General features: G+C 41.4%; 1 protein-coding gene across 32 annotated transcripts in view; it reads right to left on the minus strand.

Annotated features, from left to right (window-relative positions):
* Window positions 1-26,788, minus strand: part of Ank2 (ankyrin 2) — a 576,750-nt gene that overhangs the window by 303,964 nt on the left and 245,998 nt on the right. For 27 of the 32 annotated variants that reach the window (XM_031375436.1, XM_031375409.1, XM_031375431.1 and 24 more), the window contains one exon: window positions 16,460-16,558. The exons of 4 other annotated variants lie outside the window; for them this stretch is intronic. In XM_031375436.1, coding sequence (XP_031231296.1) covers window positions 16,460-16,558 — 99 coding nt within the window. Of the gene's footprint in view, window positions 1-15,793; window positions 15,842-16,459; window positions 16,559-26,788 lie in introns of those variants that run through there. One more of the 32 variants, XM_031375400.1, reaches the window with a different exon arrangement.

Raw genomic sequence — 26,788 nt, forward strand, 5'->3', positions numbered from 1 at the left:
TCCTTAGGTTGCTTCTCAGGTAGTTATTCACAAGAGAAGTCACTAATGTGCCTGTCTCATAAGTAGGGCATGCCCTTTTCAAGGTGCTCTCTAAGGCATCTTGGTTTGAGGTTTTGTTTTCAATGGGAGAAATATAGCAAAAGGAACGGTAGTAAACAAAGGGAAACTTCATCTCAAAATTCACAGTCACAAAGCCCCTGGTATCTGCAGCCCTTCCACCTCCGGAGCTGTTCCTGGGTTGCCTGATGCTCTTATTTCACCCTGTTCTGCACTATTCCTCTTCTAGAGATGATCTGAAGGCTCTATACACTAGTCTCTCTAGCCAGAAGGTGAGGGACCAGGCAGAAGAGTTTCTGGGTTTCCCTGTCTCCCAGTTTCACCATCAACACCAGTATGAGGTAGTTCCTCTCTCTCCTTTGAACTTTCATGCCTCTCACTTTGTCTGCCCCTTGATACCCTTCACTTATTCCTTTAGCTATTCAACGGGTACTTGCTGCATGAAGGGAGATCTGCACAGCATGTTGCAGCCCCGGCATGAATTAAGCCACCTTTTCCCTAGAACTCCCAATCTAAATATGAAAATCATCAGAAAACTGTGAGCATCTCTCTTTAAAGGTATAGAAGCATAAACCTGGGGCACCCAAGGTATTCTGAGAGAGAGAGAGAGAGACAGAGAGAAAGAGAGACAGAGAGACAGACAGAGACAGAGACAGAGAGTAAACTGAGAGGAAGTGCCTTGTAAATTAAGAATGACTGACAACTGAATCAAAAGTTCTGACATATCCACATGAAGGACAGGGTGAGCGATGGATGTCGGGAAGAGTGACCTTCTCAGATGAGCAGTATGGGTGTATATCCTCTAATGACCAAGTCCTTGGCCTTCAGACATCACCATGTGTGACTGACTATGTATCAACTGTCTCCTTCCTACTGCTGCCCCATGTAGCTATCGCTTATGCCTGAATGTTGGAGATACTCAGACTTGAAATATTGAAAACTTAAGCGTGGTGAGATCTGGAGCCTTTTGGAGATGTATATTAGGGAGTAAAACCAATGGGGTTTCTATAAATGGAAGAAATTTATTATGGGCATCAGCTTTATTTCATACAATTATGAGGGCCAAGAAGTCTCAAAAGATAATCTCCTACAAGCTGGAGAGCCAAGAAAGTGGTTGAGTCTGAGGATGAAGGTGTCAAAGGGAACCTGGAAGAGTGAGAAGATGGACAAGAAGGAGACAGAAGTCCCAAGTGAAAAGGAGACATTTCACTCTCCATCCACTTTTTATTCCATCTGGATTCTGGCAGCCTGGAACCAACCTGGATTAGACAATGACTTCAGACATTAGGAAGAGAGGAATTTTCATGACTTGGTCTACTGGGTTACATGTCAGTCTCTTCTGGAAACCACACAAGTTATTCTTCAAGTTATCACATAAAATTACTGCAGAACAGACCTTGAGGTGGAACCTTTGTGGGCTTAGTATGCTTTTAAGAAATCACAGGCGGTCACTTTTCCTCTTAGCTTTCTGCGAATTCAGAGACAAACATACCAGAGAGCAGGTCCACATCAAGACTATAGAGCTGCTGGTACCCATCTTCTAGAACTATGAGGAATAAATTGTGTACACTATCCTGTCTATGACATTGTTTTCATAGCAGCCCAAACTAACACAATGCCCATGCATGACACCTTAAGGCTTACACCTTGAAACCCATGAGGCAACACAACCCTGTTAGCTTATGGGATAGTCTGGAATCTTTAGGATGTAGAGACTCAAAAGAGAAAGTGGTTCTCAAAAGTTTACACCCTGGCCCAGAATTGCTCTCTGATTCCTGGTCCCCAGATGTGAGGAAGTTACAATGTCAGCCTAGGGCCATTTCTGCCACTATGTCATCCCTACCACCATGACCTTTGTCCTCTTGAACCTAGAATCATAATAAATCATTTCCTTCCTTAAGTTACTTCTTAGCAGGCATTTGTTCATAGACAAGAAGAGTAACTATTAGCCAGAAAATCCACATGCAGCTCTTCAACGGTCCATGCAGCTCTTTAACGGTCCAGGGAAGAAATGAATTGTGTGTGGGAACCACTTTCAAACAAGTATTCATTAGAGATAGCTACTGAGTGTGAGCTGAGCTGAAGGGTGTGAAGAGCTGTGTCTGCGTCTACAACAGCATCCTGGGAGAGACGACAGTGATGGAGTGGACAGATGCATTCATTAGTCTGTCACCATTAAAGGTGCTGTAGCCACTGTCACCATTCAAAAAGGAAGTGAGAAGCGAGAGAGAGAGAGAGAGAGAGAGAGAGAGAGAGAGAGAGAGAGAGGAGGGATCTGCTTGGAGAACAAGAGAGGCCTTCAAAGGGACATCTTTGAAATCCATTTCATTTAAGAAAAGAGAGAACAGGATTCTGAAACATTTGCTGCTCCCTAGATACCAAAACCAGTAAGCAATTGAAAAACCAAGTCAGAGACTCACACTCCTGCTGGAGGAGCATAACCAGGGGGGATCTTCATATGCATAAAGCCAGAATCAAACTTTATCTATGATTATTTAAATCAAGGAGCCCTTTATTCTTACTTAAATGAGTACAGTGAATGACCAACTCCTCTTAGATAATTGAAAGAATATAGACCTTTGCTTCTGATACACTTCTGAAGCATACCCTATCCTGATGGGAGCAGGGTCAGAAACTGGGTCACTAAGTAGATTGCTGCTGCTGCTGCTGCTGCTGCTGCTTCTGTCTTTCTAGACAGACACTCACTAAAAAACAGTGATGGAGTGGACAGATGCATTCATTAGTCTGTCACTATTAAAGGTGATACAGTTAGTCACCATTCAAAAAGGAAGTGAAAAGCAAGAGAGGCAATTTGCCTGGAGAACGAGAAAGGCCTTCAAAGGAACATCTTTGAAATCCATTCCATTTAACAAAGGAGGGAACAGGACTCTGAAACATTTACTACTCCCTAGATAACAAAACCAGTGAGCTTCGAACTTTTGATCTCCCTGCGACAGTATATCCATCGTACTGGCAAAGTAACCTTCAGTTAGGAACTTGTTTTCATGTTATTCCAGTTAGACATAAGATTTATCGAACAGGCATTTGGCTTTGAATTTGACCTTTTAGACCTAAAAGGAAAACCTTTGGAGCCCATGCCATATAATCTGAGCATTCCACCTCACCTCCAAGACCATAATTACTGAAACCAGTTCAGTCTCCCTTTATGTAAATATTAGCCAGACTGCTTTAGATCAGATGTAGACGTTCACAGAATAGCAGAATGTGGGTGAGCTCTCCATGTGCACGTTCCTGGCTAGGTCAGTTTTTTAGGGCGTGCTGTTACCTGCCTGCTCCAGTGTAACTTCAGTCTCTGGTGATATGAGTTCTTGAAAATAGATGCTCTAATTGGGTTTCCCTGTAGGTGCAAAGGAGTGGGACTCTGAAGCAGGTTGTGTCCTTGACAGACATTATTCCAGGGTGACTTAACTATCCCTGTAAATATTTGTTATCATAAGTGAGTTTTGCCATATGATGAAAAATTTTTTCCTCTAATCTATAGAGGAAAAAAATTTCCATTGTTTAAAACCTAGCATACATACAGCCTATAACCTCCACATTTAATTTCTATATAAGCACAAATCATATCTTAAAAGATGCATGAGAGCACAGCAAGCCTGACACCAAAGAAAACAAACAAACACAAACAAAATACCAGTGCAGACCGCCACGCCCAATATCTACTCCCTGTTCAACATGCAGTGAAATGGAATCCACTTGGTTAGGTTATTTACTCGAGGTTGCAAATCATTAGTTTTCTCATCTGACTCCAGTGTCCATGTCTTCTAGTAGGTGTTGGAATTTTTCAAATGCAGCAAACTGAGGCCCTAAAATTGCTCAGATGTGTTCAGGCTGAGAAGAAACATATGTAAGTCACTAAGCCCCGGATAGAAATGTTTTAGGAATTATACTTGACCTTAAGCCAAAGGGCAAGAAGCTATACTGCGGTTATTAGAAACACGGAGTAGAAGGCTGGGGTTGTAGCTCAGCTGGAACAGTACTTCCCTTGCATGTACAAAGCCCTGGTTTTGATCCTGAGTATGCATGGTCGTACCTGCCTGTAATCCCAGCACTCCAGAGGCTGAGAAAGTAAATATCAGAAATTCAAGGTCACGCTACACAGTAAGTTCTAGGCTAGCCTGGGCTACAAGAGTTCTTTCCTCAAAAATAAATAAATTAAACAAACGAACAAATAAATAAAGGCAAGATAAAAATTAAAAAGAAGAAAGCAAAAGAAACAGGGAGCTAATAGGACAACGTTTCCCCCAAAGCTGCGAAACACTGAAAGATTAGGTAAAGGATTACTGAAGTATGGTGATCACAGCAGAAGAGGTCAAAGGTAACTGATGTGGAGGTAAGCTAGTTTTTTTTACATGATTATCCTTTCCCATGGAGAATAGTAGGGAATCCGTGATAAACATACAGCCTCAGTCTTCAAACAAAGAGTTGACATAAAAGAGACATTGGGTAGTAAAGAAAATCGGTTTGCAGTTTTATCCCTCTGAGTGAATGACTAATTGTCTTAGTTAAGAGTATTGTTTGCTGTGAAGGGATACCATGACCACCACAACTCTTACTCTTATAAAAGAAAGCATTTATAAGGGTCTGGCGTATAGTTCAGAAATTTAGTCCATTATCACCATGGTGGGAAGCATGGCAGCATGCAGGCAGGCATGGGGCTGGAGAAGTAGCTGAGAGCTCTACATCTGGATCCACAGGCAGCAGGAAGAGAGAGTAACACTTGAACCTGCTTTGAGTCTCTGAAACCTCAAAGTCCACCTGAGAGACACACTCCTCCAATAAGGCTGCACCCTCTACTCCTTTCAAGTAATGCTACTCCCTAGAGCCTATGGGGGCCATTTTCATTCAAGCTGCCACACTAATGATGGGCTACTATTCTCATTCCTGTTTAAGATTCGGTCAAAATGAAAAGTTAATTTACTATCGAATTTCTACCTCCCATCAGTCAAGACTGATACAAATCCATTTATCCACCTCTGTTACAAACTACCTCATAAACTTACTGGCTTAATGAATCGACACTTTCATTTTGCAAGTTTGTGGGTCTAGGATTCAGGCTGGGATCTACTGTCTTAGTCATTGTGTTTCATATGTGTGTTGGGCGAGCCTCTACAGTGGATCCTTATTTACTCTCTGGCTCCTCACTCCTCTTCCCTGAATGTCAGTTCACTCCTCGGTCCTTCTCCACATGGCCTATGCTTCTGTTTAGTGATTCCAAGGTATTTACATGCCTCCCTGACAGCTGGCTTCAAGGAGGTATAAAAGACTCTACTCTCTTTCATTGGCCAAAGCAGTCAAATGGTGCCCTCTGGGTCAAGGGTTGAAGAAATAGGGTCCCCTTTGGGTGATGTGGTGGGAAGGTCACAGTGCAGAAGAACATGCTGGGCGAAGGCCATCATAGAGGGTGTTTCCTTTGGATTGACGAATTTCCTCCTGGGGAGCAGGAGCTACACACAACACTCCTGAAGTTCCTGGGACTTTTGAGACTCAGGAGACCCCACTCCTTCCAGGTATATAAGTAGCAAATGACTGCTGAGGTCATTGGGGGAGGTGACTGCAAGTTGAACCAGGAACTCTAGGGACAGCTTTCCAGAGCTGTCACCCATACCGGTGTGGGCTGTTCTATGATCTAGCTACTCAGGAGTCACGCGTGCTCACACGTTTAACCTCTTCCACACGTGCCTGCAGGTAACCCCAGAAAACTCACTGGCTCAGCAAACAGTACCTGCTAAGGCTGTCCCTTTGGTCTTTTGTCAGAACTATATGTTGAGTGAATAGACATTTGTTCCCATTTCCACCCCAACCCCTAGGAAAGTTAGCCCAACACAGAAAATTCTCTCCTTGATGGGGGCATTTCAAAGACTGCAGGCTGTTGTGTATTTTCTGCAGTATGATGCTAAAACTGCCCTTTGTGCTTCTCTATGTCTAAGAAGAAAATAAATTTCTCCTTCACACGCTCTGTGCCATCCAACAGTGAGAAATAAAAAAAATGAAAATAAAAAGTAGAGCTAAAGAAATGGCTCAGTGGTTAAGGGCGCTTGCTGTTTCTGCAGAGGACTCTGGTTTCATTCTCAGCACCCATATCAAACAGCTCACAACGACCTTTAATTACTGAGCCCCGGGATCCACACCCACTTTGGCATTGATGCATATCTGCACACATGTGGAACACATACAGACAAGCAGGTATGCACACACACACATACCCATAAAAAAGTAAATAAATCATGTTTTATATATAGTGAAGGGGAAATAATGGCCCATTTTCCAAAGTACCTGAGCAAGCTCAGGTCCAGCAACAGATAAACAAGAAGCACTGGATTCTGTTGGCAGGGTCATCATTTTCACCCTTTATTTTTTCTGCTAAAAGTCCCTAAATCAATAGACTTATATTGAAAAGTAGAAGAAAAGGCGACTCACAGAAAGATCAATCCAGTTAAAAGACCAGGGCTCTACTCTCAGACAGAACCTAATGGGGTCACCTTTGCTTTTAATTTCCTTACTTTTTTTTTTTTTTGGACTAGAAAACAAGTGTTGGGAAACAAAGGAAATGGAAGAATTTCATTTTTATCAAGGTCACTAAACAAGGCTAAATAATGAAGTAACAGGGTGATGCCCACAGTAATTTAGACCCAGGAGACAATTTTGTCATTTGCACAGATGCTGTGGGCTTAACCAACCAGTCTGGGCAGAGATAGTCAGCTAGGCTTGACTTGATTGCACTTCCCTTGCCTCGTTCCACGGCTCCCGTCCAGGAAGCTCAGCACTTTGTGCTCCCTTGCTTTCCTGCTTTAGAAGCACATCCAATGGATTCCTTGCACTCTCCACTGGTCCATCCCTTTCCTCCCAGATACAAACCACTAGACCCAACAAGTTGTGCCCTCAAGTTCCGTGCTCCCGTCTGAACTCTCGACAGCTGTGCATTTATTCCTCAGGAGCCACTTTTTTGAGTCCCTGGCATTCTCAGAATAAATTTCAAATCTCTGTAGCAAGTGCTAAAAAAAGAATCTATGCCTCCAAGTCTTTTTCTCAAAGCTATCTATATGGGAAAATGGGGAGACATTTAAATCAAAACAGTTAGTATGATTACATTTCTGTTGAGAGAAAAGGGACACCAGCGTCTAAGAGAAGCGTCAGATCCTAATTCAGTAGGCCAGTGAAAACTTACAAGATAAAAATGATCTCCTCCTCTTGTCTTTATTCTCTCTACAATCTACAATCCTTGGGTCTTAAAACTGACTTGATTCTTTTAAAGTGTCAAGTGAAGTTTTTTCCCTAATGTTTAAATGTATTTATTATTACTGGGCACAATGCATGGCATGGAGTGTATGTGAAGGTCAAAGGATAACTTTTGGGAGTCTGTGGTCTCCTTCCGCGGTGGGTCTAAGGAATCCAACTTAGGTTATCAAGCGTTTATGACAAGTGCTTTTGCCCACTACCCCTCAAGTGGAATTTTCTAACAGTGACCAGCTGTAGCAAACTCCTTTGCTAAGCCAGCACTCCACACTTCCTGGCTGCACTGATCACATAAGTGAGGACTCACCTAGTATATGCCTGCCTTTTCTTCCCTTATAGATAAATCTAGGACAACCTTTGGTAGGTAGTTTTGTTTTCTTCAATAATAAGATCAAACCCAAAACTTTCTGTATGCTATGCAAGTATTATACCCCTAGTTACTCACTAACTCTAATAACTATCTTTTTGAGTTAAAACTACTGCTATTGTTTTTTGTTGTTGTTGTTGGTGGTTTTTTGTTTTGTTTTTTTGTTTTTGTTTTTTTGGGGGGGTTGGTTTTGGGGTTTTTTTTGTTTTTGTTTTTGTTTTTGTTTCATTTTGGTTTGGTTTGGTTTTGGTTTTTCGAGACAGGGTTTCTCTGTATAGCCCTGGCTGTCACCACTGCCTGGCGGTTTTGGGTTTTTTGTTTTTTTGTTTGGGGGGTGTTTTTGTTTTTTGATATTTTAGTTTGTTTGTTGTTTTTTTGTTTTCTTTTCCCCTTCCACTAACTTATAGCATCTACAATGATAGAAAAAAGTCTGTTTTTTAAAAGTTAATAGCAACCTAACTTAGAACTTAGGTTGAGTTTTGAACGCTTGAAACATTTAGTCTGATATTCAATATTAGTTCCTTGATAACCCACAGAAAACGTTTACACCTTTCCACTTGATTCTCAGATATGCTGTTAACATTTTAAATATTTATACAAGAAAATGAACTTCATAATCCAGGAAAGATTCCCAAGCAACTTGTCTAATATGCCATCTTAACCAGAACTGGGCTAAAGAAAAGATGGATGTCGTTGAGCAAAATGAATCAAGTAATTATTCTCATTTTCCAGATGTGCTCAGAAACAGATAGACACACCTTCAGCAGACATCTCTGTGCAGTGCTAAGAGCCAGGTTCTGTTCTCCGCTCTGGAGATACAAAGATAATTAGGATGCAATACTTGCCTTCGAGGACTTATAGAAAGAAATAATACCCTCTTCTCATTGAAAATCTCCATTCCTATTTTCATTTTAACCTAGGAAAGTTAAAACCACCACTAGGGAGGGTCCTTTTTCACCGGCCAAGCTTTTCTCATTAATATTTTCTTACTGACAACTCTGGCCAAATGGCATCCAATGTGTGTTTCCTGACCAGTTGAGTAGATTGCAGACAAATCAAACTGATTAGGCTATTACTTGTTTAATTGGTAAAGTCCATCTGGCTACTACCTCTAAGAGGGGCAAGCAGCAGATTCTTCCTCTTGGTTAGTCTAAGGGACTTTTAAGACACAAGAACCTTTTCCTGAATTTCCCTGTTTCCTCCCATAATCTTCATCCTCAAATTCACCTCACCTTCAAGGTCTTCCTATTCTGGCACATAAACCAAACCTTCTGTGTGAGTTGAAACATTTGTCTCTCATATTTAAAAAAAAAAAAAAAAAAAATCACTCAGAGCAAGTTATTCATCCCATTCTGTTAGCTAATGAAGCATAGCTATAGTCACATGAAAATGGAATGAACAGGACATAAAGGTAAGTGGACAGTACCAGATCCACTCACTGGAACCACAGCCCTGGCAGACAGGTTCATCCAGCAAGCCAGGGAACCCGGACAAGGACTGCGATGATGCTTTTGTCATTCGGAACCCAGAGCATCCCTGGAGCAGTGGCCAGGCCAGATAGAAGAAGGAATTGGCCAATGACAGCAAGAGGCTGTCAATAGCCAGCTACAAACAAATGGGTAGTGAGAGACCCTTTAACTCTCTGAGAAACCACCCTCCAACCACAAAACAGCCATTGATTTGATTTTTAACATTCCCAGTTGTGTTGTTTGCTGGAGTTATTGATAATGTTCAGTAAGGGTCCTAATGAGGATAACTTCTATCTTACCAGATTTGAAACTGGACACAAAAGCTTCTTTCTCAGACTGCCAGCCATTATGATGAGAAAAAAGAAAGCTCCCTTCTTCAAAATAATGACGAGGCACGTGATAATAACACTGTTAGCATCCAATGGTAAATGAGAAGCTTTGTGGTAGGTTCTAGATGTCGGGAATCTGATACCCTGGAGAGCTCTTTTTCCTTGCCATGCCACTAGAGACCCTGAGCTCAGGGTTTGCTCCACAGGAAGCATCACTAAGCAATGCCTTTCCTGGATTCGCGACTAGACTAGCTGAATTAGTGACCACAGCCAAATCACTTTGCCTAATTTTAGTGTCTTCTTTTTAAGAAAACAGTTCAAACTCTACCTGTGGTTTCCAGGGTTCTGGCTCAAGCATATGTTCAGCCACACAGAGCACACATTTCCTCATGTAATTCAAGGCTGGATGAAATCTTGTTTTACTAGAGGCTTTGGGGCACTCCTTGAGTCCCTGTTTATCACTAAAGCATTAGTGATCTGTTTTTTTTTTTAAAGATTTGTCTTACATTTTGTGAATGTGGGGAGACAGAGGCCTCAGATCCCTAGAGCTAGAATTACAGAGGGTTATGAACCATCAGACATGGATGCTGAACACTGAACTTAAGTCCTCTGCATGAGCAGTCTGAGCTCCTGTCCACTGAGATATAATGATCCTGGGAACATGACAATGCTTTCCATGTGTCTAGAAATTGTTTTATGAGGTATCAAACTTGTTTTATGGGATATTAACTGGAAGCTTCTTCAAAAGCTCACTACCTCCAAACTTCAATACCTCTGATAGAACTGTTAGAATGTTTCAAATGAAAGATGCTAATAGATATTTTCAGAAGATAATTGTCTGTATGGATTTGAGTCCACACCAGCTGAAGAGCACAGTGAGTGAGTTGCTTGGGTAACATAAACAAATAAGAACCATTTAACTGGGAAAGAATGCCTTCCTTCTCCCTAAAAGAATTTTAAATCTTCTGTTGGTAACACTGACCTTGCAAAATAAAAGGTGCTATTTTGGAGCAATATTTACTAGACACATTACAACTTAACTAAGAAATCTGGGGCCTATACAAATACTGTACAGATTATTTTCAGAGCTCAATACCATTAGTTGGGAATTTAAGAGTCTACACTGTGGGCACAGAATTCCTTCAGACTAACACTTGAAGGAGCAAACATGAGAATGAAGACTACAGAAAAGGACTCAAGAGACAAAGAGAATTGATATTTCATTACTCTGGAATCCATTTTCAACCCCCTGGGAAAACCAGATTCAATTTCCCAATGAGACAAACTGGCACTATATTGGGTTGTACACTTGACATTCACAGACGTCTTTATCTAGATCATTGACCTCAACTCTCACCACAGCCCTCTGTAGGAGGTCATCTGTGACTTCTTGCTCTAAGCAAGGCCTCAATGAGCAAGCAGCAGAATGGCCTGCAATTGCATTTCCCACTCCCATACCTGCTGTCTCAAATTTCTTATATTCAACCCATACCCTTGACTTTTCAAACACTTTGCCTCATGCCTAGACCGAACCTATCTGGCAAGACATTTTCTATATGTAGGGACAATTCAAAACACAAAAGATTCACTTCAGGTTTCTCTCCCTCTAAGAAATAAACATGATTCACATTGTACATGACTTAAAGTGTGTGTAGCTAAAGTTCACTAAGCACAATTATTCAATGGAGTTCTACCAATGTTTTCATCTGCTGCAGACGGCATTAGCATTCCTGCTGCAGATTTGGAGATGCTTTGGTTTGAGGAGGTCTTAGTGATACGGTACGTTACTGAGCTCGTGGAGCTTGACCACATGCTCATTCCGTGTCATTGTCACTACCTCAAAACACACTTGGCTTAGCTTGGATAAATACATATATTTTGTCTTAGAGAAGAAAATGGAGGAAAGAAAGAAACACAAAAGATACACTGCTAGCAGAGCCCTCTCTGCATTCGACGGTAGGACCCGCAGAGCGCTGCATTTGATGTTACAACATGCGGCTTGTTCATCCTGTGTCTCACATTTACTGAGTGAGGGCAGAGGGCTGTCCCAGTGGGATTTCCCTGCTCTTCTGTAATGAGAGGCTTCCTCTAGCTGCCTCCTGCTCAAAGCTGCAGTTACATCTGTCCCATACTGATAACAAAAGAACAAAAGAGCAAAACCCCATCTCCTTCAGGTTGTATCAGGCATAGCACTGTCATCAAATGTAACTAGGATAAAAATAAAATGGAAATCATATGGGAGAATGGAAGGTGAAATAATATCTTTATTTTTTTTAATTACATTGTGGTGACCAAGTAAACCTCATTAGATGTGGCTGCAATCCCTTAGGATGAACTTTAAGTCAAATTATCACAACTAGCCAATAAGCACGAGATCAGCCTGTCTGCCCATGACTCTGCAACAGTCCCCAAGGCATCTCTTTCCCCTAACTAAATAAACCTCAGGCAAGATGAAATGACAAATATCATGAAAATAGAGGAACTACAGAGAAACTTTGAGCCAATTAATAAACTGATAATAAAATTAATTCTTTCTACTGCATCTCCTACAGAAGTCTCATAAATAATAATGTTGTATAGCCCTTCTCTGCAATTACTGGAAATGAAATTTTGAAGCCTTTTCCACCAAATTTTGAATTATAGTCAGAGAGCTGGCAGACAACCTGAGCCATCAACTAAGTATTTTTCAAGCAAATGGATCTCTTGAGTCATAAGGAGAAAATAAGGATGTCACAGTCAAGTTTTCTCCTATAGTCTTTGGCTTTTCTAATATTTATCACCCTTAAAGTCCATTTAAAATGCCTGTTTTCACAGACCCACTTTCCCTCTGTCTCTATATAGAAAAGACTAGAATCCGTCTCATTATAAAATCTCTTTCTAAGATTAAAAACATTTATACTTGCCACCTTTCAATTTAAATTTTTCCTCTTGATCTACCCTAAATTTTCAAACCTGAATGTTTCTTCTTTTTTTAGAATGCATATGCATGAGTTCACAAATGAGTGAGTGAAAGTGTGTGTGTGTGTGTGTGCGCGTGTGTGTGTGCGTACTCTATGTGAGCACACATGTATAGGCACATAAAAGCCATAGATTGATGTTGGCTATTCCCCATATGCCTCCCACTTTATTCATTGAGGCAGGCCTCTTGCTGTGCCAGGAGCCTGCACCTTGACTAGTGGAACTAAGCAGTTTGCCCTGGGCTTCCCTCCTGCACTCTGGGATTATGGGTGGTCACTAAGCTCACCAAGTTTTTATGTGAATGTGAGGGATCCAAGCTCTGGTCCTCACATTTACATACCAAGTGCTTTAAACACTGAACATCGCCCCAGCCCCTAATCTCTTCTTTACTGTCATTTGGATTACCATTGAAGGCTCTCCAGCTTTTCTTTATGGTTCTTAAAGCATACAGACCATTGACATACAAACATAAACAATATAAGCCACACATATTGTGGTACAGACACTTTTCAAATAATGGCAGTGAATTATTGATTTGTAATTTGCTTATAATAGATTTTTTCTTGTTTTTTTTTCCCTCTATTTATTGTACCAAGTCTCATCCTGCATTTGCTTCCTTATATGGGCTCACCATTTCCTATTTGTGAAGCTAACTTTATTTCTATTTTTTGGAGTCTTGCCTAATTGGAACATCAAGTAAAAATCTGATGGGCATGTGCTAGATTGGTTTTTACCAGAATGCTATTAAATTGAGTGGACCCAAACAAGGCACACTGTTCAGTGTCCCACAAGGAGAGACTAGAATTATTTCATTCATTCATGCTTCAACAGACTCTTCTCTAAACAGCTTAGCCAAGCTGGAGGTGACCAGTTCATTGGGAAATGACAAGTAAGCCAAATGGAAGATTGGATGGCTGAGCATCACTTTCATTATGTGATTCTTGTAACTATTGTATAAAAGATGTGCTCCCGTTTGACTTTATTTTAATCTGAAATACATAGTCTATTTTCAATATTACCTGTTATCTTTTGATGATATTTGTAAATCATGTAGTACTGTATACTTCTTTATTTGTATTTTATTTTAGATAATAAATATTAAGTATTAACTTTTCAGGTAAAAAGCTGTGCCTTAGTATCAGGTATCCAGAAAGTCAGATTATATATCTCGACTCCAAATAGACTAAAGAGAACACGTGACATGTGTATGTGTCACATACGAAGGCACAAGTGTGCTACTATATCTCATTTATAATTTGAGAATTAGTGAACAGATATTTAGATAATTTTCTTTTTTGGATGGGGTTGTTGGTTGGTCGGTCGGTCGGTCTGTCTGTCTGTCTGTCTGTCTGTCTGTCTGTCTGTCTGTTTTGGTTGTCCAGTTAAGCAAGTCATTCTATACTACTGAGGTTCAGAGAAAATAGCATAGGAGAGGGGCATGTCCAGGCTTTATCTGTGGCTGAGAAAGCTGCTCTAACCAATCAGAGTTCAGTGGGCTACAGACCAGTTCAACCCTGTGGTCTTTTAAGCACCACAGGTTCACTAAAAAAAAAATTGAACAGGATGGGTGTGTACTCATTTGCAGCTTTGTCCAGTTCAGTTCAGTTCTGTCCTGTTCTGCTTTATTTGAGATGAGGTCTCTCCAGGTAGCCCAAGTGGGCCTAGGATTCACTTCACAGCCCAGGCTGACCTTGAACTCAATATCCCCCTGCTTCTTCCTCCCAAGAGCTGGGGTCACAAGGATGCAGCACCAGTCTTAGCTTTGCAAAACACACCTCCAGCCCTCCTTGGAACCTCTACCACAAGCATTCATTCCTCCTTTGCTTTGCTGCATTCTTGAAGCATGCCTATTTAATTGCTTATATATATATATATTTAAATATATAATATCTATAATGAATATAACATATTCAATTAGTATATCATTAAAGTAATAAACAATATATATACACCATCCTGCATTATTAATGTGTCAACTTCTTGTTCCTTAGTAGTAAATATCATGTTATAATCCCTCTCCGTTTTATAGCTCCCAAGGTCTATCACTATACTCAGTGCCTTGTACAAAACAGGTGTTTACTACATATGCCTGCTGGATGAATAGGGCTAGTAAATGATCTGCCTATTTGCTGAACTTGTTATGTCCTCACTGGCTTCTGGGATGTCCCTCTGCCTTCCCTTCTGTCCTTTCTCTTCATTGTTCAGCTACTTTCCAGGCCTCCTTCAAGTCTCAGCCTTCAGGACATGCCCTTTGAGAAACCTCTGTCCTGTTGTGATAGTCATTTACCTAGTAGCAGAATATTTTATATCCCTCTAAAATGACCTTTATCTCATTCTATTGCAATTGCTGGATTGCCTTGTGTTTTGCTAGGTGTAAGCAAACTGCTGGTCATTAACAGGGAGGAAGAATATCCACAGAAAAAGCTAAATAAATGTATGTTGAATAGATGACCATCAGTCAGTCATTTTAATAACACTGAGAGCATGGAAGAACAACTGACATAACAAATGAACGAGTCGGGGAACACACATCATACAGATGCAGGGTTTTTTTATGTTTAACTTCAACCCAATGTGGATGCCACACATGAAAATATGATTGTTACATGGCAAACAAAGATATCAATTTTTTCATCCATGTCTCCTTTTTCCAAGTGGGTCCTCTAATCTAATTCCCCTATGAGATACATGTTTCTGTGTCTTTTTTAGGAAATTTCAACAAAAAGACTTCTATCCATTTTCTATACATATTTCAACGGGTACTGAATGTAATTTTACAGAGACTGCAGACTTGCAGGAATTTCTAGGTTCTGTAAAGTAAAATGTTTCATACCATTCTATAGAGATGAAAGAAAACAGCTGTCAGACCCTGGGGAAATGAGCCCTTCTTTGGCTCTGGGAAACCTGATATAATTTTGGAGTCCCAGAGGCAGGATCCCGCTGTTTTTGTACTGGTAGTGATAGCTCTGAGGAGGGGACGGGCACCTGGAAAGTTAAGCAGAAGGGCATGCAAGCAGATAGAGATCAAGTTCTGCAAAATCCGTGAAAACCCCAGCCTAGTCTGTGGGTACAGACTGAGCACTCGGTACTATTCGAGGATAAGCCACCTTTAAGGGAGTTCTACGGCCCTGGAGACACTGTCACAAGAGTGACTTTCAAACGCAGGCATCATATTTTCCTGTAGCTTCTGTGTGAGTGATGGCACTAAACTCCAAGCACCTGCAGATAAAAACTCGTAACTCTATTAATTACCCCACAAAGAAGCTCGCAAGAAATGCTGTGCTTCAGCTGTTCCAGCCACAGAAGGCTTCACATACGTCACCAGATACTCACGTCAAAAGGAAAGAATCACTTACTTTCCAGGGAAGCAGTGACCACCAGGATGTCATGTCACCACCCGATGTCAAGCAAATACAGATGCTCCCCATATCCAGAACACCATCCCTTTCCTTCCCTAAAACAGATAGCTTCCACCCATCTCACCCTTGCTTTCTTTGCTTCCTGTGCAAGGCCTTGGCAAAGTAGCGTAGCTCTGAGATTTCCACTTTCTCACTTCTCACTCATCTCTCTCCAGTCTGGCTGTATCCCAACCATGGCAAAGAGCCACCCTGTCCAAAGTTTCCAGTAACCAACACTCTGCTAAGTCAAGCCATGTCTTCCCTGAACCAACCTCTTCTCTTCAGAAAGCCATTCAGCATGGCCCAGCTTAGGAGTAGCTCCTGCTCTCTGGTTCTTCATCATCCCACATTTTCAGACAGAAGCCTGCTCTCCATAGCTGTTCCCTATTTCATGCAGCTAAAATGTTACTAGCCTGACGTACTCTTTCTGCAGCTTAGCACTTTAGCGGTTCTTATCAAGAGCCGAACATTTCCTGCAGTAAGTCAATCTAATCAAAGTTCTGATGTGGTTAAAAACATCTAATTATCAGTTGATAATCTACAGTAACAATAGAAGGAAATTTACACATGGCTCCTGCTATTCAGGGAACTTAAAAACCAATGTGTGAAGGGTCTTTAACTGACCTGGTCATCGGGATGCTCATCATGGGGGTCCTTGATTTGGATGTAGCTTGATTGTGTGGCTTCATTGCATGGAGTTTGGCTCTCACACTTGCTTTGGTTCTGTTAGAATTTACATTAAAATGAGATTTTATTTCAAATGTTTTATTACTTACTTCTAAAGATTTAGTCCAGGTGCTAGGTGCTACGGTGTGCTACAGAGGTATAATAGACTCTTTAGATGGGATATTTGGCTCCATACCAGGTCCCTGATCCCAGTAGCCATTCATCCTGACATTCAAGCTGTTAGGGTTTTTTTGTTTGTTTGTTTGTTTTTATTTTTTACAACAGAGTTAACAAGTAGAGGAACTTTATCACATATGCAAGTCCAAAATAACAAGGAACACAGTGGTTTTTCTAATTCCAAGGGAGCTTCATTTATTTACTTGAACCAACTATTTGTTTTAAAGTTTACAATCTAGGAAATTAGCACACATCAAGGTTCACTCCTCTGTATTTGTTATATGAGATTACCCATCATGCATCCTCCTTAAAGCCACCTAGCTATCATGAAGGTCCCCGGTGTCCCCACAGTAGATGTAACATCCATGCCTCTACAACTCCACATATTACAAAAGCTGCTCTCTTTCTTTCCTTCCTTTTCTTTTTTTTTGGGGGGGGGGAGGAATGTGTATATTTTGGGCTTGAGAGAGTCTTTATATGTACTCCAGATTGGCCTAGAATTCATTATGTAGCCAGGCTGGCCTCCAACTCACAATTCCCCTGCCTCTTTCTCCCAGCTACTGCAACTATAGATAAGCCACCATGTCTGGCTAAATGCTGCCAAACAGTGCCTGATATGAGAGAAGGACCCCTTTCCTCTGGCCCTTGGATCTCCATAGCAATTTATAATTACAAGTTTCACGGAGGAAAACCAAAGGTACTCATAACTATTCACGAGAAGCCAAGAAACATAATGTACAAAGCTAACCACTGCTGAGGAGTGTATAGCTGCATTCCCTTTGGAAGACTGGGGACATGATTGAAGAGAAGCCTTAGAAAGCATCACAGAGATGAATTTCCAGCAAGATTCTGAATAGAAGAATGTTATGTGCATACAGTACAAAGTGTAAACACAGCTCCTTGGATAAAAATGAAAAATACAGTGGAGGTGCATTTATCAGGAAAGAGAAGGGTGTGTGGCTGGCACAGGAGTGAAATGGTAGGTAAGGGTTCTCAAGGAGGCGAAGTAGTGCTTTATCATTGCATTCCTCTCAGTCTGGAGGTGAGTCAGGTGGATCAGAAGTTCAAGGTCATCCTCAGCTACACAGTAAGTGTTAGGCTAACCAGGGCTACCTGAGTCTCTGTCCAAAACAAACAAGCAACAAACAAACAAAGACAAAACAAATGAGTGACCAGGAAGATCCCCCAAATCCACATATGCAGACCCTCCTCCCAGGAGGATTCTTACAACTATGACAAGAGGGGAGGGGTGGGACAGTGGTCAGAGGTGGCCACTTTGTTACTTGCTGGAGGAAAGAAAAGAAATGGAAGGGGAGAGAAATGTGATTAAAGTAACAGTCAAAGATTAGTTTTCATTGTGATTAAGACAAATCAAGGCAAATAGCACAGGAAAGATCAACATAACAGCTACTTTGCATAAGGAGTATGAACTTAAGAATTAGAGCAAAAAGATCATCTAAAGAATTTTGGATTTTATATGATGATAGCAAAAAGAAAACTGCTGTATGCTCTAGAAATGGTATCTAAATCAAATGCAATATATTTCAAATTCTCCTCTAATAAGTCATTTTAATGTTAGCATAGATTTCTTTTAGTTCAAAGCATTTTAAAAAACCACATGTTTGAAAAAGATAAATCTATGACACGTAAAGAAAGCCTTTTTCAGCATTATCACCAGGTCTGAGATCATGTGGCTAACAAGCATTTAGAACAAATAACAAATTATGCTGTCCTCTAGCCACTGGACTATATTTGCAATGCTGGGCAGCAAAGCTGCATTTAAATTTGCATAATGTGATTGAAGTCTGTATTGATTACTGTTGCTGTGATAATATACCACGACCAAAGCAACTTACAGAAGAAAGTTTTTATTTTAGCTTATAGTTCCAGAGGGTGAGCCCTCGGTGTTAAGGAGTGGAAGGAGGAAACATGGGAAATGGGGCAAGGGCTAGAAACTCTCAAAGCCCGCCCCTAGTGACATAATTCTCCAGCAAGCAAAAACTACCACATAAACTCCCAGAACATCAGCACCACCTGGGGACCAAGTGTCCAAATGCATGAGTCTGCGGGAGACATTCCTCATTAAAAGAACGCAGACTCTTTAAGAAACAAGCTATGAGGTCCTTCAAAGACATGAGAGAATAAGTTGTCTTCACTCAGTTCAGGACCCCACATGGCCATTGCTTAGCTAGGGATATGAACTAAGTCTTGGAGCCTTGGGGTTTTCCTCCTCTCGGTATTTAGTTTGCTTTTGTAGATCAAGAAAAAACTTAAGGTCCTGTTGAGCTTCTTCTCCATGGGGTAAGTTAAACAAGTTTAATGAGGAAAATCTAGTATCCCCAAATTCAGTGGGGTGCCTCACTGCGCCTATCTGAGAGAATATCTATCGCGTTAATCATTTTTAATAAGAGAAAACCCGCTTAACAACACTGTTTGGAACTAACTCCAGGCTCTGCAATGGAGGAGGATGCCATGCTGGTAAATATATCTCTATATGGCTTTGAGGAGCCACTCTGAGGTAATGAACTAGAACATGCGTGACGTCAGTACAATGGGAGATTCAAACTGACTTGATTAAAAAAATAAATAAATAAAAGATTTCAGTTCCATGGAAAAGGGGCCTTCATCTGCTTCCTTAACTGTTCCAGCCCTAATTCCTTCTCAGGAACGCAGCAGTCCACTGAACTTTCTCTGATTGCTTCTGACGAGCAGCCAGAGTGCCAGAAACTGATCCAGGAGCTTGAGCTGTAGCAGTGAACCAACAAAAGACCCTTTCATTGTTGTGTCTGGCATTTGCAGGGACTCAGAGACAGGATCCTCAGTTAAATAAGAGAAGGTGGAATATGGCTGCTGGTGACACACCACCACAAGATGAGTTGACAGAGTGATGAGGAGGCCGTGTTATTTCAGACACACACCTGAGAGGCTGTATTTGTCCAGGGACCTAAAAAGAGTTAAGCCAACCACCAGCACACTCATAGACAGTTTCTAGGCAAAGGAGATGTTCAACACATGCAAAGGAGATTTGTATGTTAGGGCTTCTCTATGGTACTGTGCACACATGTAAGACCTTTGAAAGTCATTCAGGAGACTTAGAAAACTAGGCTGGAGTGTGGACACTGACAGCGACCGTAACCAACATAGCTCCAGTTGCCTTTGCAGGACCAGCACCTTGCCGGATTAGATTGTGTTTAGGGAGCTCGTGAATTGAGACAGGGACGTCATGTTTAAGCATAAACAAAAGCAGTGAAATTTAAGATCTGGCCTGATTTCTTCCTAATAACATTTTTACATTTGTGAAATTGCTAGTTCCTCTCTTCCTTTCTGGTCATATTCTACATATTTTTTTAATATTAGATATGATGATTATTTGAATAACAATGGCACCCATGGACTTCTATATTTGCATATATATACATATATATATATTCCTCAGTTGACTAACTATTTGGAAAGGATTAGGAGGTGTGGACTTGTTGAAGGAGGGATTATGTATCACTGGGAACCAGCTTTGAGGTTTCAAAAGACCACACCAGGCCTAATGTAATGTCTGTCTCTGTCTCTTTGTGTGCGTGTGCGTGTGCGTGTGCGTGTGTGTGTGTGTGTGTGTGTCTATCTGTCTGTCTCTGTCTCCCACCACCACCACCCTCACCTGCTGACTGTGGATCAGGATGTAAAGCTCTCAGCAGCTGCTATGGGGCCATGTCTTTCTTCTTCCTGCCATGGTGATCATGAACTAACCCTCCAAAACTTTAAGCAAACCCCCAATTAGATGCTTTCTTTTATAAGAGTTGCTTTGGTCATGGTGTCTCTTTAGAGCAATAGAACAGTAACTTAAGACAGACATTCTTAAGACAGGTCTATACTTTGAAAAATTCAATCCTAACATTTGTTACTTATATTAAAGTTAAAGTTGCAGGAGGAGAAGCCCTTCCTCTCACTGTAGCTTCACAGCATTGATTAGGATAGTCCATAGCCCTGCAGCAGCATGCTCCCACACAATGGAAAAGTACCACCACGGAATCCTGCCGAAATTCTCAGGAATCAGTCCTGCATCCGTCAGCCAAAAGAAAGTGATATGATGCCTCCCCAAAATAGGCATGATTTTTATTACACCAGATCTACTCTCTAATACCTCAAGGTTAAGGGAATTAGAGTGTCAGCCAGAGGACCAGTGAGGTTGCAACTTTATCATGAGTTTTAAATTTCTCTATTATAGTTCATTCCAAAGAACAAAGATGCCCTAAATTTCTATAGACACTCAGTGCTGGCTGCAGGTAATGCCAGATGTCTGCAGGCACTGACCCAGACTCCGGGCCCACCACCAGTGAGGCACCGAATCAATGTTCTGGGTGAGGGTGGCCGCACAGTGCATAGTGAAGCCTTTGTACTACAGTCCCTAACAGGTGGAAAGTACTGTTATCCTGGAGCTATCATACAAAGCAAAAAATGGACAGGCTAACAATGGCAAACTACAGGCTTTAAGAGAAATCATTCTTTGGCTCTTCATTTGCAATCTGGTAAAACATACATTTCAAAAGTGGCAGACACCATGTTGCAGAATTTGACAAAACTACAAATTTATAAACATGTTTGTATTTAAAAAAAATACATGACCAATAACATTGTGCTGATAAACTGATAAATGTATCCTATTTTCCTTTCTCGGGGAAGGAAACACACATACACTTGGAGAAACAACCGTGGCCACCAAAGAATTAATTATACATATGAAAAGGTCTCACTCAATGAATTACAAATATTTATGTCTATTTCGTGAAGTCCTGCCCTTATACAACCTTAGACTGTATTAGCTATGATGCCCTGAAGCATGGTTGATGCCTTGAGCCGATGACTTTGCACAAAAGGAGACTGGAAGGCATGCAGAAGGGTCTTCCTGGGGCTCTTGTCAATATCCTGTCTCTTACCCCAGTAAAACACATGACGAAACTAGATTTCCTCTTCTCTAAAAGCCAGAACTACTTAATGCAAGCTGTAGGTCTTAGGGAAGTCCTTTCTGGGTTCCTGGAAATCCATTCCTGAGAAAGTCCAGAGGGAGGAGGGGATGCTGTATAAGGGAGGTCACAGAGTGTCTGACACCGAGGCCCTATTGGCTTCCCATCTCTGTCATACACTCCATTCATCTTATTTTTATAGATCTGACCATTGCTTTTGGAACCTAATCACAAAAGCAGGCAGCTCTTTCGCAGCCCTTGGGTCTTCATTTCTGAAAGTCCCACAACATATAAAATGTGGATTAAGTAAACTTGTTACCCTAGTCCCTTGTTAGCCTATTCTTACAGGATATCATCTGTGATGGTGAGAGGGGGTGTTGTCATTTCCACAACAGCAAAGCTATTTTCTGAGATGATTTTCTTGATATCTATAAAAACTAACACACACAAAAAATGAGTTGGGGGTTATGGCTCAATGGCAGTGTTTCACCTGGGGGGGTGTGTGTGTATGTGTGTGAATGGACCTAGCTTTCTATTGTAGCATGGTGTCTTAGTCAATGTTCTATTACAATGAAGAGATACCATGACCATGGCAACTCTTACAAAAAGAAAGTGTTTAATTGCAGTTTGCTTACAGTCTACTATCCTCATGGTGGCATGCACGACATGGTAGCTGAGAGTTCTACATCCAGATCTGAAGGCAGCCAGAAGAGAGAGGAGTAGCCACTGGACCTGGCTTGGGATTCGGAAACCTCAAAGCCCACCCCCCAGTTACACGCTTCCTCCAACAAGACCACACCTCCTAAGCCTTCTCAAGTAGCTCCATTCCCTAATAACCAAGCATTCAAATAATGATCCTATGGGGGCCATTTTTATTCAACCACCACCCATGGTATATATGAAGAAGAAAATTGGGCCTGATATAAGGTCTAAGTGAAAACTGGCAAGGCATTTGTGCCTCTCACCCCGAGGTACCTACCACCTGCATTTCCCCTACATCTTTGCTATTGGTTAGTCCAGTAGTGAGAGGTGACCCTGGGGCCCATGCTTGCTAGGCAAACACTAACTGTCATCTATATCCTAGGATCTAAAACCTCCTTTTACTGTTTTGTATTTTGAGACAGGATCTCACTCAGCTAAAATTAACCTTGAACTCTTCATCCTCCTGCTTCAACCTTCTTAGGAGCTGACAACCTGCACCACCAGAATAGCTGCCAGGAATATGCTTTTACAACCAAGGGCCATCACAGGGACTCAAGATCACTTCCCCTATTATCCGTAGGAAGATATTTTAGAGTGGATATAAGTTTCACAAAGTTAGGTTTATTTTTCTTTTTACATACATTTTAATCCAGGCATGGTGACTCTAATCTATAATACTAGCATTATGATCATTCATTATGATTAATGAATAGGGACCAGGGTAACTATTCATTATGATTAATGAATAGGAGTTGAGGGAAGACAATGAGGAGCTGAAAGTCATCCTCAGCAGTATAGTGAGTTCAAGGCTAAGCTGGACTGTGTGACACCCTGTCTGGAAGGGGAGGGGAGGGGAAAGAAATGAGGCATAAAGACAAACATAGTGTGGTACCTGTTACACTTCACACACACACACACACACACACCGAGATAGGGTTTCTCTATCCTGGCTGTCCTGGAATTTATTCAGTAGTCTAGAGTGGCCTCAAACTCAGAGATCTGCCTGCTTCTGCCTCCCTAGTGCTAAGGTTTAAGGTGACCTCCTGGCTATCAGCTCTCACTTAACGGAGATTAGAATCAAGACCTAGTAATCCTTGTGGGTTCCACAATCTACTAGCCTTGCACCTCTGCTGGGAAAAAAAAAAACAAAAAACAAAAAACAAAAATCTTTTGGTCCTTTGACCTCATCCATGGGCCTCTTTGTTCTGAAAAGTCCTGGACTTCCATAAATACATCAGGGAAATTGTTTTCAAAGCCATGTTGTCTTCAAATGGGAATAGAAACTGAACAGATATCTTCAAGACTCGGTCACTATAGTAAGTAGTCAGTCACATGGAGGAAGCTGGTCTCAGCAAGTTAGCTAGACAAGCTATTAACTATAACCTGCAATCATTTCAGGGTGGATTGAGTCCAGTCAGCCTGAATTCTATGGATGGCTTAGTGACTGGCAAAGTATTTGGTTAAAGAAGAAAAGAGGGAAACTAACTTTCAAAGAGCTACACAATTTGATATCAGTACTAGGAAGGAGTTTCAGTTGAGAAATCAAGAGGTGTTTTGTAAGATACATCTGGTCTCCAGGTTAGCCCAAGAGCTGATGATCAGCCACTGAAGCCCATGATGAATCTAGACCAGGTGGAACTGCACAGTGAGACAACTTTTCCATTGGGGTAACCTTGGGAGAATGGCTTCAAGTGTTTTGTGCCAGAACATTTTTTAATTGTCGCTTTAAAGAACAAAAGAATCATAAAGCAGAAGCAGGAGACACCCAGCAAACCAGAGACTAAGCTTTCTTACAGTGTTCCCCCTCCTCTGAGAAATAATTCATAGCTTATTGAAACCATTTCACTAGCTCCTCTCAAGAGCCCCATGAGGTAAGCAAGTGACAACCCCAGGACAGAGTTGGACTGAAAGCCACAAACACCTTGTTCTTCTCCTGGGACACTGATACCTTTTACAGTTACTTCCAAAATTGTCACCTGGTGACTATGTAGAAAATTATACCACGTGCTCGGCTGTGTTATTTTTCTTGTCCTTCTTAGGACTGACCGTTGCACTATACACTATTTTTAATCATTTGTTTGTTCCTATTCCCTAACATCACAGAAAGCCATAAGGATAGGAATTCTGTCTGTGTGGTTCAAACTATACCTCCAGCATCCAAGGCACTCAGTGGGTAGGTTTTAAATGAACAGTGTCCGATTCCTCTCAGTACTTGTTTCCTATACTGTAGGATATAATAGCTCCTCTCACTTAAGGTGGGGGGTCTGAGCAACTGAGGCAGAAGAAGCCCTAGTGGGGCATCAATATCACCATTGTCCCATCTGCCTCATGAAAACAAGAGAAGTTAACTAAGTTACACAACAGTGTTTGGTAAGAGCTGGCCAGCATCTAGTCAAACTTGGATTCTGGTAATTAATGATACATTGGGTGTCGTATAACAGGGGATTTGCCTCAAGGTGGTTATGTAGCTGAAGATGACTTTGAACTCCTGGCCTTTATGCCCCCTACCTTCCAAGTGCTGGGATTACATGGGCCATGTCTGCTTTGTTCAACTTTGTGTTCATTAGGCAAGCCCACTGCACTGGAGCCAGATCTTTAACCCCATCCCAATATATTTTGAAACAAAGAATATTTAATAGCATGCCTCATGCTATTACCTTTTACATCAACCTTTTACAGAATGTTTTAGAAAAAAAAAACATAAAAATAGCTACCACATATCCAGTGCTTACCAAACACCAAACACTTTCCCCACCCCATACATCTTTTTGTTACAATGTATGAATGACACCATGAAGTCAGTTCTGTTGTTCGTATGCCACTGATAAAATCTGAGTTATAGAGATGCTGTGTAGCTTGGCCAAGGTTGGAGCTGAGGGTATGACTCTTAAAACCCCACAGTCCTTAAATGGCGCAGCCACTCCCAACTGGCTATGGCCAAATTTTCTCCACATGGCATTGCTGTTTACCTTCTCCCCTGGAGAGATGCTGGAAACAGGACCTTCACCCTGTTTGACTCTGGAGGGCTCTGGTTCCGAGCAGTTTGTGGGACAGCAGATTAAATAGCCATGTACTATCAGAAAGCCATGAAACTACTCACACTGAGGACCCAGCTGCCCAGGGGAAGAAATGCCATGCCACTCTGAATTGCTCCTGTGTACAAAAGACTCTTTTCACCGGGACTTAGGGGGATGAAACAATGCCCTCTGCTCTCCTTACATCACAGCCTCTCACATTCCAAGCATTCAGCAGAAACAGCTGCTCTATCCAGGGCAGGGGCCGGGCCCCACTGCATTCCAGAGAAATTGCTGCCTGTAAAAATCGGCCTGTGTTGTAGCTCCACCTTCCAATAAAAACTTGAAAGAAAAAAAAAAAGAGGTAAAAGAGAAAAAGCCATCTCTAATTTCCCCGGACACGATCCTGGTTTTGTATTCCTGCCCCATCAAGTGAACTTTTCCTCATTCTCCTCATTCTTCAAAAGAATCCACTAAGATTCTTGCTTGCTTGCTCTGAGGGAGCATAGTGCATACAAATTTAGCTGTTAAAGCTCCTCTCAGTGCTGACCAGATGGCTCCGCACTAGCTGCACATGCCTGGTGGTCTGAGTTGGATCCCCACATCCCATGTAAAGGTAGAACTTGAGAAAAGACGACACAAGTTGTCCTCTGACCTCTATACATGCACAGGCAGTCACACGAGCATATGCATACACACGCACACACATATACACTCACACACACACACATATACACTCACAGAGAGAGAGAGAGAGAGAGAGAGAGAGAGAGAGAGAGAGAGATCAACTCAATTCCCAGTGCTGAAAAACATTAAATTGAAATGAAATAATTTAAGAACTACTAAAAACGTAGGATCTTCTTTGACTCAAGTTTATTAAATTATATAAACAAAAAGTACGAAATGGGTGAGTGGAGCTTCAAAGCCTTAGGAGAAGCAAGGGCTTTATATGACATTCTCACATAAAAGCATTATTTTTTTAAGTTTATAAAATGCTAAAGATAGGATGTGTCTTAATTTGGAATCCAAAGTCACACACATTCAAAGCTATTTCTGTGCCACCTGTGTCACCAAACACCAAATCCTAAGTCCATTTCTGAACCGGTAGCAAGGATGTCAATACACAGACCCCAGTGTAAGTAAATACCTCAGTAGTCTACGACTAGTCAGAGGCAGACCCATCAACACACACATTCAGACATACTTACAAATACTCGCTAGAAATGTAGAATCACAAACATTATAAACTAAAGATTTTAGCTGTGGCTTTTATTTTAAGCATGAGAGTGCGCATGCGCAGTCAATGCGTATGAAAGTCAGAAGTTTGCAGGAGTGGATTCTCTCCTTCCCGACAACGTTGGTCCTAGGGATCATATTCAAGTTGTTGTCCTGGCTGAACCACAGTGAGGGCCCTAGAGTGCTTTAGGTCCTATAGCAAA

This window comes from Mastomys coucha, unplaced genomic scaffold, assembly GCF_008632895.1.
Source record: "Mastomys coucha isolate ucsf_1 unplaced genomic scaffold, UCSF_Mcou_1 pScaffold16, whole genome shotgun sequence".
Lineage (NCBI taxonomy): Eukaryota > Metazoa > Chordata > Mammalia > Rodentia > Muridae > Mastomys > Mastomys coucha.